At 41.6% G+C, this 12109-nt stretch overlaps 1 protein-coding gene across 2 annotated transcripts in view; it reads left to right on the forward strand.

The window, feature by feature from the left end:
• The window catches only part of LOC106919086 (cell adhesion molecule DSCAML1-like), a 66899-nt gene that overhangs the window by 28648 nt on the left and 26142 nt on the right, over positions 1 to 12109 (forward strand). For both annotated transcript variants that reach the window (XM_014989248.2, XM_014989249.2), the window contains exons 4-5: positions 10139 to 10285; positions 10380 to 10658. In XM_014989248.2, coding sequence (XP_014844734.2) covers positions 10139 to 10285; positions 10380 to 10658 — 426 coding nt within the window. The remainder of the gene's footprint in view (positions 1 to 10138; positions 10286 to 10379; positions 10659 to 12109) is intronic.

The following is a 12109-nucleotide window of genomic DNA, read 5'->3' on the forward strand; positions in this document are numbered from 1 at the left end:
ACAAATCAATACAGATTTATGTTTAAGATCATCTTTTTACCAACATATTCTATTTTCTACATTTGAAAACCAGAGTCCTGTCCTGACTTGAATCTGATGAGGAATTTCTGGCAAGAACTAAATATCAGGGTGATGGCAGGCAGGAGAGCATCTCCACAGAAAACTAAACTATTACTATTTCTCAGAATTGTATCCCGTATTGGAAATAAACTTCTTTATATTACGCTTTGGTCCTGTTTGTATCGAGAGTCATTTAGCTGTCCTTCTGTGGTGTGTCACTGTCTGTATTCATGTGTGTATGTGTGTGTCTGGCAGTATTTATGTTCTCTGTCGTCCTGCGTGTCTCTTCGCTGGGCGGTGACACTCCTCTGCCACCAGCGCTCTAATAGGGAGAGACCAGGCGGCTCACTCAGTGCTGCTAATGCAGCTCACTGCCCCAGGCCATGGGCTAAGCTGGACTACACTGCATCGCACACACAAACACACACAATCAGACAAAGACATAAACAAACTGCGGCTTCTTTATCTTATTTGAAACTAGGTAAAAAAAAAAACATGAGGTGAAGATGTGAGCGCTTTGTGCTGTTGGGGGCTAGATTTGCCGCACAGTTTTAAAGTCTTGCATTCCTTTCGAATTTAGATTTTGGTGCACAGACAATTAACGGTTCAGTAGAAGTTAATGGGACATCCTGCAGAGGGTAGGTGTGTGGACTGTGGCAGCACGTGTCTGTATGATTCTGTGTACCAGGATGTGTGTGTATGTAGTTTTTTTTTTTTTTTTTGTCTCGTGGGACTCTCATTATCACTGCTGTCCCAGATGTCTCCCAGCACATGAAACACACGTCATGAATAATGGAGTCCTATTTCTACATCTCTCCCTATTTCTCTTCCATCCGCTCAGCCTCTTCCCCCTCCATCCCTCGTTTCCTCTGATGCTCCCACTGTTTCTTAATCTCCCTGCCGGTGCCTCTATCTGGGTTGGTCCATTTAGGCTGTCTGGTCGGGACGGGACGCAGTCCTTGCTGTGGCTTTGTGCTGTGTGCGTCTCGCGAATGCAGCTGGTTTTAATTCTGTCCTCAACGATCCGTTCAGACTTTTTACAGACCCTTCCGCTCCGTCCCATCCCCCAGTGTTTACTGTTTAAAGTCACACGGGGCAAATTGGGACAGAGGATCCAGTGGAGCAGAAGAGACGAGGTCTCATTGCTGCAGAAACCGGACTCTGCCCCTTGTCCGTGTCGCCCACCCCGCCCCGTCTCCGCTCCCACGTTTGTCCGGCTCAACTTTCGAGCATCCTCCGCACTCGCCCAGAGTCGGCGTGCGAGAGATCACACGTAGGCGAGAGGCAGGGCACGTATGATTGAAAGATGAGGTAAGCAGTCAGAATTGGTTAGGGAAGAGGACAGTAGTTAGGATTAGACAGTGAAGCGTAGCTTTTTAATGAAAACATGACAGAGCCGCGGCTTCTCCCAGCGACTCGACCGACCCTCTTCCAGAAAATGAACAAGTGACAGAGAGGCGAGCTGAGGAAAAAGAGAGAGCTGAAGGCTGAGATTCAGACGTTCCTTATGCTGTGTTGGACTTAACTGGCATATTGATTCATGCTCCGCAGGAACGGTTTGGCCGCCGTAACAAAGCCTCTTTTGCTAGAGCAATGCAGCAGAATGGACCTTCATTTATCAGAGTTGTTGAGCATCGGTTGTGGCAGTAAAACCTGATTTGACTGTGAAATAAAAGCAGACCAGTGTGAGACTCGCCAATCAAAATTTGCGGTCAATTTTCAATGTGTAATTTTTGTACAGTTATGTAGGAAAACGTAAGAAAATGTGTTTTTTCCAGCCTTCCTGTCATGTGAGGTTAATAAATTATATTGGAAGCAGTGGAAACATCAAACATTCACAATAAAATCCTGTTGTTGTTTTTTATACAAATTATGACAAAGTTGTCATTTTAAAACGTCTTCTGCAGTGAGTAGAGTTGGTGTTTATTAAACAGTGTGTTTTTGGTGAAAATACTTTTTTTTGTTGTACAATGTTGGACCTTCTGGGTATTTGTTCAAAGTGTCACTATTTCACCACCTAAATGAATTAATGTTGAACACCTCACTGATTCTACAAATACTGCTTCTCTCAGGAACACTTCTACACTGAAGAGCATCTCTTTTTCTGCAACCAGGTAGCACGGGTTGGCGCGGTGCATTCAAAGGTTGAAAAAAGGCGGGATTTTTGAGTTTGCAACAAACCACCCACCAGTCAAAGCTGGAAATCATCCAACTGTAGCTACTGGCCATATTTTAGTGGATATCTAGTGAATCATACAGGAAAGCACATATTTCATGGCAACCACCTGGATCTGCATTGATCTTTAAATGTACACAGCAGAAAGAGAGAGAAGCAAAGACAGCCTGCCGTTTGCTCTTGCTCTGAATTTAGATGTAACTTCCTTTTTTGCATAAATGGGGAACAGAGACATGCACTGTTGCATCCCCCCTTAGCTAGCCCTCGATCTTTCCTTTGACTTTCCCCATCTTTCCTTTCTCCCCTCCCATCCTGATTAATCAACACTCATCATCCACTTTTTAGTGCTAATACACATACATTTAAATATATGTAAATACATTTGTGCAAGATATATATGTATATATTTTAAGCATTGGTTGGTGTTTTGAGCGTGTGCGCGTCCCCATCATGTCAGCGTTTGTGGGCACCGAGCGTATTCCAGCACTGCAGGGAAACAGCAGAATATGCTGCATGTTTTTTCTTTCCTTTTGTCTCCTTTCGGTGACAGTCACAAGTGTTTGATCTGCTCCTCCTTCCTTCTGTCTTCTCACCTTCTTTCAAATTCTTCTCTGCAACTTGCCGCTGAGAGCAAAATGTATAAGGCAGGAGAGCGGAGCACAATTTTGATAAAGTCACATTTAGAATGTTGACTATATTTTTCACACTCAAACTCAAAGCGTTTTTGTCCAGCAGAGCTATTTCTGATGTGTTGAAAAGACGCAGCAAAACTTCTAAAATAATCTGCAGCAAGTGCATTTATTTTTTGTTTGACTTTTGCTGAAATATAAAAATCTTAACTGCACACTCTAAGTAGCAAGAAAATGTAAACAAAAGCGGTATGGATGTTTTGATAAACACGATCTGCGTCCACTGTTTGCAAAACCTTTGACCTTCTGCTACCTTTGAAACTTCTCGCTCTCCTTTGATGTCGTAATTAGCAAGTATTATAATTTAAAGTGGAGAGGCCTTCTAGGGAATAAACTACTGTCATTGACTGTAATCTGTGTTGAGTAAGATGTAGACCCCAGGGAACAGATTGTAATGATCCACCAGAAAAAGGAACAGGAGTGGGAGTTCAATGACTCATTAGCCTTTTCCAGCCTGATTTGACACAGAGTCCATGCAGAGGGGACCTATAAAAAGTCAGACCTTTCTTTTAAAATCACTTGATCTAGTCTAAATAGCATATTTACAATTTGCATGAAGATGTCCCGAAGATAAAGTCAGCTGGATAAATAAATAAACTCAATTTTCAAACTGCACTTCGACCTTTTGGAGAAAAACACAACATGAAGCTACTTTGTGCTATTTTTGATATTTTTTTTAACAAAAGTACTTGGTAATAAAGCTTCAAGCTGCTATAAATTTATCTAGAGCAACTTTCTGTTGACACCGTTTTCATCTCAGCAACCTCCGAAGCCGTTTCGTATTTCCAAAACTACAAAGGTTACACGGTCGCTGTCATCCTCAAGCGATTTGCACAACAAAATATGATTTAGTAATTGGTGGAAGTGCGCTGAAATCCCAACGAGATGGCGGCGAGAAGGCCCTAGCAACAGAGAGAGGATGAAGGAAGCACGAGAGTAGGAGGGGAGGGGGAAAGATGCAGAACATCAATAAATAATGGCCCCGCTGAGGAGGTGGAAATATGGGCCTCGTTATCTTTGCACCGACGCCTTCATTTGCATGTGAGAAAATGAGGCTGCTCCTAACTCACACTCGCTGCATGCACACCTTTGGACCCACAAAGGCTACAGTATATGCTCTATTTATAGACAAAGTCATGCTTTTATTTATTAATTTTTTTCTCCTTTTCTCTCTTACACACATTTATACTTGTAATATCTCCCATTTACCTTCCCCTACTTTAAAACTCCTTCTTGCAGCAGGTTACTACTGTTATGTCACTGCTTGGCTGCCATTTTGTTGAATACAAAACAAAAACATCAGCTCGAGTAATGAATGTTAACAGTACGAGAACAAAGAGTAGGTCCTGGACAAACACCAGGTGGATCCTACATGAATGCCCTAGTTGTAACAGGTCTGCAGATTACACTTTATTCATTTGATTCACTGCAAATTGAGTCCCAATTTAAGGCAAAATGAACATGTGTGTCATTTTATTTTTGAATTTTTTAAATTTATTCCTATCAAACGTGTTCAATCATTCATAATGCCAACAGCACTTTGGTCCCGTGGGTGCTTAAAAATGCCCTATAAGTAAAGCTGGTCCGACACGATCAACGTTCCACCTTCCTAAAGGACTTTAGGAAGGTGAACCGCAAAGTTGAAAAATATTTTTCATGGAAAACAAGTGAGCGATTTGCAACAAATCTGAATTTATTCAAAAGTTTAGCTATTATTATGGCATTACGAAACACTTCTGGGTATTCTGGAGCAGCGGCTGGAATTAGGAGGCTGAAATGCTAGCTCCCATCTGGCGCCCATTTGCATGCAGGAATCATGAGCGATTTTGCTTATCTTTTTTCCATGAATGCATCTCACAGAAGCTGACCAAACTCTGGCGAGATCCAACAATGTCGACTTCCTTAAGGCAATGCGGCTGCTTTCAAAGAGCTTCTTTAGGACTGAAAAGATTTTTTAAAGACTCATCTTGTTGTTGACAAATCATTTTAGTCTGTGAGTCCCTGGGAGCTGTTTTGGTTATTTGTGAGTCTTCAGGGGTTTAAGGTTTGTGAAGTAAAGTTTTGACCACATCGTCACATGCAGTGTGTTATTTTATTAAGATTACTATGTCAGTTGAAGACAGCCTAGATCAGTGTTTTTCAACCTTTTTTGAGCCAAGGTACACTTTTTTAATTGAAAAAATCTCGAGCCACACCACCAACCAAAAATGTAAACCAAGATACTCTGTAGCCGCCTATATTATAGTCATTCTTATCGAAGTGTCTTGAATAGGAATCAAATAAACACAAAAATGTATTTTTATCATATTTTACATTTCTTATTTCAAATTGCACTTAACATGTCCACTTCAAAAATACACCTGAACAGGGCCAAAACGATGTGGTCTTAAATTTAAAGAAGTTGTAGAAAACTTCAAAGTGTTTTACAAACTAATCCACAAGCATTCTTATAGCCGGAATACAGAAAATAATTCTTATTCTGAAAGAAGCAATAATATTTGGGAAAGATTTCACTTCATATTCACTGTTACAATATGAAGATTTGCATGTACAAAATGTCAATATCTGTATATTTTACCCATCTAGTGTGAAACCTGTGCATATTTGGATGAAAACAGCTGATTTCCTGGCAGAAATTGAAGAAAGACAAAGCTCTTCCTCAACAGCTCTCAGTCTCTCTCTGTTTTTAGTTTTTATAGTAGCCAGGCTTGAGAAGCTCACTTCACACAGACATGTTGTGGGAAATGGACCCATGTTCTTTCCAACTACTGCTGAGCTTCACGGTCTTTTCCATCACTGTCGTCACAGCTAAATACGATGCTCTCACCGCTACCTGTAACATTCATGCATCACTAATTCTCTTGTTTTAATGTAAAATGCTCTGTACCTACTGCCATCTAGTGGTAAGAAAATTACATGATTACGCCGCTAGTCACTACTAACCATGGTTTCGTTCACACCGAGCTTAAGTGCAGCGGCTTTATTTCCCTCCTGTAGTGGCAGCTCGACAGACCTCAACTTAAAAGCTGCATCATATGAGTTTGAAAACATTTCTCCGTTGTGCCTGCTGCTAGCATGTGGCTGTTCTAAATGAAAATTAACGCATTCTTCTTTGATTTACAATTTTGACTTCTAATGATTCACTTCCTGCTAGAGAGCCCCCTGGTGGTTGAAGAAAAATACAGTCCGGAAAATACGGTACCATAGGTGAAATTGAATAATTTCCACGGCACACCTGACGATCACTCACGGCACTCTAGTGTGCCGCGGAACAGTGGTTGAAAAACACTGGCCTAGATAGTAATGTCATTGCTTTGTAAGATTTTAATTATTTCACAACATTTGAGGAGCTTTCTTCCTCGTGGAAAAATCTAAAGATTAAAGGAGAATTTATTCTTGAGTAGAATCTCCAGACACCTGAAGATGCCATGTTCATCTCTTCAAACAAGAAATAAATAGCATGTTGACGTCCAGCCATCATATCATTCCTACAAACCTGACACCATTCCACCTGTGAAGGACGGAGGTAGCAGCATTATGCTGTGTGCATATTTTACTCCAGGGGGATTAGTGCAGCTCATAAAAGAAGGAAAATAACTTCTCAAAGCTTCATCCAGGATGTTGAAGTTGGGACACAAATTGCCTTGCGTCAGATTTTTATGAAATACACACAAACCCCCGATCTTAGTCTCTTTGTAGGTACAGCCTATAAAAGGTGTGAGTAATATGGCCTTGAATCCTGACCCAGTCTAGTTCTGTCAGGAGGAATGGGTCAAACTTCCAGCAAACGACTTGTGGGAAGATAACCAAAAGCATTTAGCAAATAAACACAATTCTGTCCGTCCTAAATTCCCTAAATCTTGAAAAGTCAAGGCTCCGACCAGGACATCTCATGCTTGCTGTGCATTCTGTGGATTTTCCTCTGCAGAGGCTTTATGCTATTGAGAGTAAATTACACAGCTACCAGTTAGGTGACTTGCTTTTATTGCACTGGATTTTATTTATGGCATCAGACTAATGGGGTTGGATACAAATCCACACATTCAGACGCACTAGTTTTAGAGTTTATTGGGTCTTTTGGCTTTCCAGATCGAGTGAACGATGTTGGTGAATGAGGTATTTTCCTCGCTGTTCAGTAAACTCAGTTACTCACATTTTCAAGATTTTTACATTCACATTTTGCTGCACCTGCATGTGTGTGTGTGTGTGTGTGTGTGTGTGTGTATGTGTGCGTGTGCGTGTGCGTGTGTGTGTGTGTGTGTGTGTGTGTGTGTGTGTGTGTGTGTGTGTGTGTGTGTGTGTGTGTGTGTGTGATGCATGCTGCTTCCCTTTCTCATTAACCAGTGAAGTCAACATGAATAAAAACTGAGGGAGCACCGTGATTTCAGATTTAGTAATTAATATTTTACTCTGTCTGACACTCTGCTTAGAGACTGAGAGCTAGCATAAGCGAGAGAGATAAAAGAGGTGAGACAGATGATGTGAGAGTTCACACAAAGACGGGGTCGGCCGGAGTCGAGACTCAAGACGGATTCTGTGAGCAAATCGCTCGGTCAGGACGGCCAGAGAGCGAGAGGGATTATGTGACACGAGTTGTGTAATCAGCATTGTTTCAGAAGCTGCAGATGGGATGAATTGAGCCTTGCTGCAGAGGACCTGGGGACCGAGACAGAAAGTGTGGCTTTGACAGATCCAGCTGACTCCCCCCTTTTCCTCCTGCAACCTCTCTCTCCCTGCCTGTGTCAGAGTGTTGTGACAGGCATCTCTTCGGTGTTGTGGGAGTAGCAGCCTTAAAGTGCTCATTATCCTGTAAGGCTTCATTCTGGGGGGCAAACAAAGGCTGCTGTGAAATTGCAGCCTGTGCCTCCTCTAAGGTCATGATGTTGTGAGAGGAAACGCATACACAGTCCTTAACTGCCACCTCCACCACATCTCCTCAGCCTCCCGACTGACAAACACAGGAATTTCAGATCAAATATTGATACTTATGAGCACACTTACACTTTACATACACACGGGCACCGACCAGCTGCTAGCAGACGGATGCTAAAAAGCGCAGGTGATACGTAATGTTTGCAAATTAAGACCGAGTGCATTCAATCAATTTTGAATCCTGTCACACTCAATTTATTTGTTATAACTTTATTAATAAGGGACTCTTTTAATCGAGTTTTTCTTGAGCGAAACTTGCGATCCATGAAGACTGAGGAAGAAATGATGGGGGAGCGTGGTGAAGTTTAAAGATGACTAGAACTGCTGTGTTTTTTTTTAAGTAAACATTAGAAAATGTGCACTTTAAAAATTGCTAGGTTAAAAACAATTAAGTCAGTCCTCGTCAAAAACGGACCGATCATTATTAACAGGACTGAGTTATACTGGTATAGATTTTCAACCCCTAAATGTTAAAGATGACGTTACAAATGCAGATGTTCGGCATGATGGGCAGATCTTGTTTCATGTTGTTACGTTTACTTCTCTTCCTTCTTAATCACAAATAGAAAAATCCCATCGTTGAGGTTGGAGAGCCTTCTTGCCATCACCCTAATCATTAACCACAGATTTTCTGTCAGATTCAAGTCAGGACCCTGGTTAGGTCACTAGAAAGCTGTAATATTACTAGCAGTGAGAAGAAGCGTGTTGGTAAAAGTAAAAATACTTCTTTGTCTCTGAATTTGCCAAGTCTATGAATAGTTTTGGGAACCATGGAAACATAGAAATCTTTTTAAAAAATTGTATTTTAAAGCAGAAAAGCAACTACTACAAAAGTGCAGTTATAATAATATATTGATTATTTTTAATACAAGAATTAATCCTTTTTTTTGCAGCTTGAAGGGAGGGTTATTGAACTTCATATGATAATGTTACTCATCATCAAAAACATACCTAGAGAGTTGCTTTGATTCTGTCATGCATGTTTGAGAATCCCGTGGCAACCGTTGGGGGTGGTGCCTTAATGTTTGTCTCATATTTCAACAAAGCTCCTCCATGGAGCTTCAGTCCCCAGTAGTTCCTCCAGACTAGTGGCAGCAGCAATTAGCAAACACCTGGTGGACCTGAACTCATTATATGAACGACTTTTCAGTCCAACGCTCCTAAGAATGGTAGTAAATGGCATAATAAGAAGCATTGTTGTGATGAAAAGGGGAGTTTCAGAAAGAAATAACTTAAGTCTATAGTTATTTTAAGAAGAGGGCAAGATATGGACCTGATCTGTAGGATTAATAATCTTAAATGACTCCTGTATTGATCTAGGACAGAGGGCACAGAGGATGTCACTGGGGAACAGTCTGCCTCCCTGTAGTCTCATGTTATCCTGTGTTTTCCTGTGTGATCTTAGGCCTTAAAATACTTGGTTAACTCACAGATGTCTATGCAAAGCAAACATCTGTAAATTGTTAGTGGGTTTATTTTGTTGTTTGTAAAAGGCTCAGTGGCATCTAATGAAAAAAAATAATCTAAAAGTTTTTGTAACACTGAAACACACAGCTATGAAAAAAAATTATTTGCAGTGGAAAATGGAAAAATGAAGAAAAGTCATTGTTTTGCCCTAAGTTATTGAATAGTGGAGAAACCTTTTGAGCCAAGCCACCAAGTCAAAACCTCACACGCTTTACACAAAAACAAATAATTACATTATTTGAAGGGAAAATGAGAAGAGGCAGCTTTGTCACTTGAAAATGTGCTTAGCATTTCATCTGTTGAATTACACTAGTTATTGTGGTGTTATGCAGAAGAGCAGGGGTTATGTATTGCGAGAGACAATTTGTTTTGTTCAAGTGACCGAAGTTTGTCCTCCAGGTCTTGACCGAGTGCCAGGTTGTTGGAGGCGACATCATTAGGCAGGTAGAGACAACTGTTCAGGCAGCTGTTAGCTCTCAGTGCAACACGCTTCAGCAATAAGCACAACGTATTTGTTCCACAGTCAGAATGCACAGGGGACCGGGATAGTACGTTTTATATTGTACCGGATGTTTATAAAGAAACTAATCACAGCAAACATGGCTCCCTATTAGTGTCGCCGCCACATCTATAGCTTGGAAAAGCCGTAACATCATCGTCTGGGCTTTCCAAAATTGTTTTGGTGCATTGAGGTATAAGCTTTTGTTATGGAGAGACGGTGTTATGTATCGTTGTGTGCTGTTTAGTTTGTGTTTAAATGAGAATGAGTTGATTTGTGGTCATCACTTCTTCACTGTGGATATGTTCTCTTTAGGTAACAGGTTCTCCCTGACCTCCTTTGGAGCTCTTTACATCTCTGATGTTCAGAAAGAGGACGCCCTCTCCACATACCGCTGCATCACCAAGCATAAGTACAGTGGAGAGACGCGGCAAAGCAACGGAGCCAGGCTGTCAGTAATGGGTGAGCACCCGTTTTTTTTTTTCAATTTTACTTCTGTTTTGTTTCACTTCCTCTTTTAGCTCATCAGTAATTGTAACCCAACCTCTCCCCTCAGACCCCAGCGAGTCCTCGCCCACCATCTTGGACAGTTTCCAAGCCGGGGAGGTGTACGCCGGCCAGAGCATCGAGCTCCCCTGCATAGCGGGCGGCTACCCGAGCCCCACCGTGCGCTGGCTGAAAGATGGTCGACCGCTGCCCTCAGACGCCCGCTGGACCCGGCGCTTGACTGGGCTGACCGTCAGTGACCTGAGGCAGGAGGACAGCGGCAGCTACGCCTGCGAGGTCACCAACAGTTTTGGCTCAAAGGAGGTGTCTGGACAGCTTCACGTAATAGGTGTGTGACACACACACGCTCGGCGACAAATAACCTGACAGTTTCTCGCCGTGTCTTCTGAGTGAATCATCCTGGCAGAGGGACACATTTCTGAGCTGTCTCCTTTTTGGTTTGAGGCGCGACTCTCCGGCGGTCACACTTCGAGTGTGTCGGTAACAAATGTATGTGAGCTGCTTGATGCCCCATCATATCAGCCCTCAAAAAGAGAGACAGGGGCAGTAAATTGTGGAGTGTGACTCCATAACACAGCTGCCAGCACCGTTCACTGTCACACACACACTCAAGCTGAGGAAGATAGGAAAGAAGACAAGGGGTCACAGAAGGGACAATCGGACGTCCAGACAGTGTTGGAATGACATTATCTGCGATGTAATAACAGGATAATAAGAGCAGGTTAGATCAATGCGAGAAGTATAGAAAGAAACAAAGGCAGGAAGGCGAGACAGAGGGAGAGAATGGGAAGGCAGTAGGCTTTGCCAGTGGGCACATCATGGCAGCACACTCTGTGACTCTGACAGGGTGAGAGGGGGGGTTGGGAGACGCAGCGATGCCCCCCAGCATACACCACCAGCTGCCTTATTGCTCACTGACATTTACACACACACCCCCCCACACACACACACACACACACACACACACACGCACTCTCTTCTCTCCTTAACACACAGGCACACTTATAAACACACAAGTGGACAGAGATGTGAAGAGATATCTCCAGCTGCTTTTTTAATGAGTGTGTCGAACTGATTGAGTCACCACTGCTGATTGTGCCCTCTCTAACCGTAAACACCTACTGTACGTTTAAATCGGCGTGTCATCATGTTAGTTTAGTGTAATAGTCTCAGAGTGACGTTTTTAAATTTAAAATAAATATATTCAGTGTGTTAGTGGAGAGGCCCTGACCAGAGATCATGACTAGCTCATTTTTTAGTTGGTAATGCTCTGACCTGACTACAATTTATATTTTCTACTTTCCAGATAAATAATACATTTAGCCATCCTATTAATTAAAATTAAATAATGTTTTCTTAAGAACAACTCAAAGTTTCAGCTTTTTGCATGACAAAAATTTCTGCATGTTATGGTATAGAGGTAACTACAAATAAAACTCAACTAAAAGAATGAATGACATGATATTTTATTGACTTTTTTCCAGAAAGATTCAGAATAACAGACTTTTTTCTTTTTCTTTCACGTATGGAAAAGATATATTGTGTATCATTTTACAAGATATTATTATTATTATTATTATTATTATTATTATTATTATTATGTGTCTGAGAGAGAAAGAGAGAAAGTGAAAGAAACCCACAAACTTTGGAAATATTTTACAAATATAGACAAAATTATTTTGATGTGCGCAGTCTTTAGTATTAGCACTAGCATTAGCGTTCAGCATTACCACTACTGAAGGCAGATGCTGACCTGACCCATATTTCCTAATAGAGCAT

This window comes from Poecilia mexicana, unplaced genomic scaffold, assembly GCF_051168715.1.
Source record: "Poecilia mexicana isolate PSO_F unplaced genomic scaffold, ASM5116871v1 scaffold_14, whole genome shotgun sequence".
In the NCBI taxonomy this organism is placed as follows: Eukaryota; Metazoa; Chordata; class Actinopteri; order Cyprinodontiformes; family Poeciliidae; genus Poecilia; species Poecilia mexicana.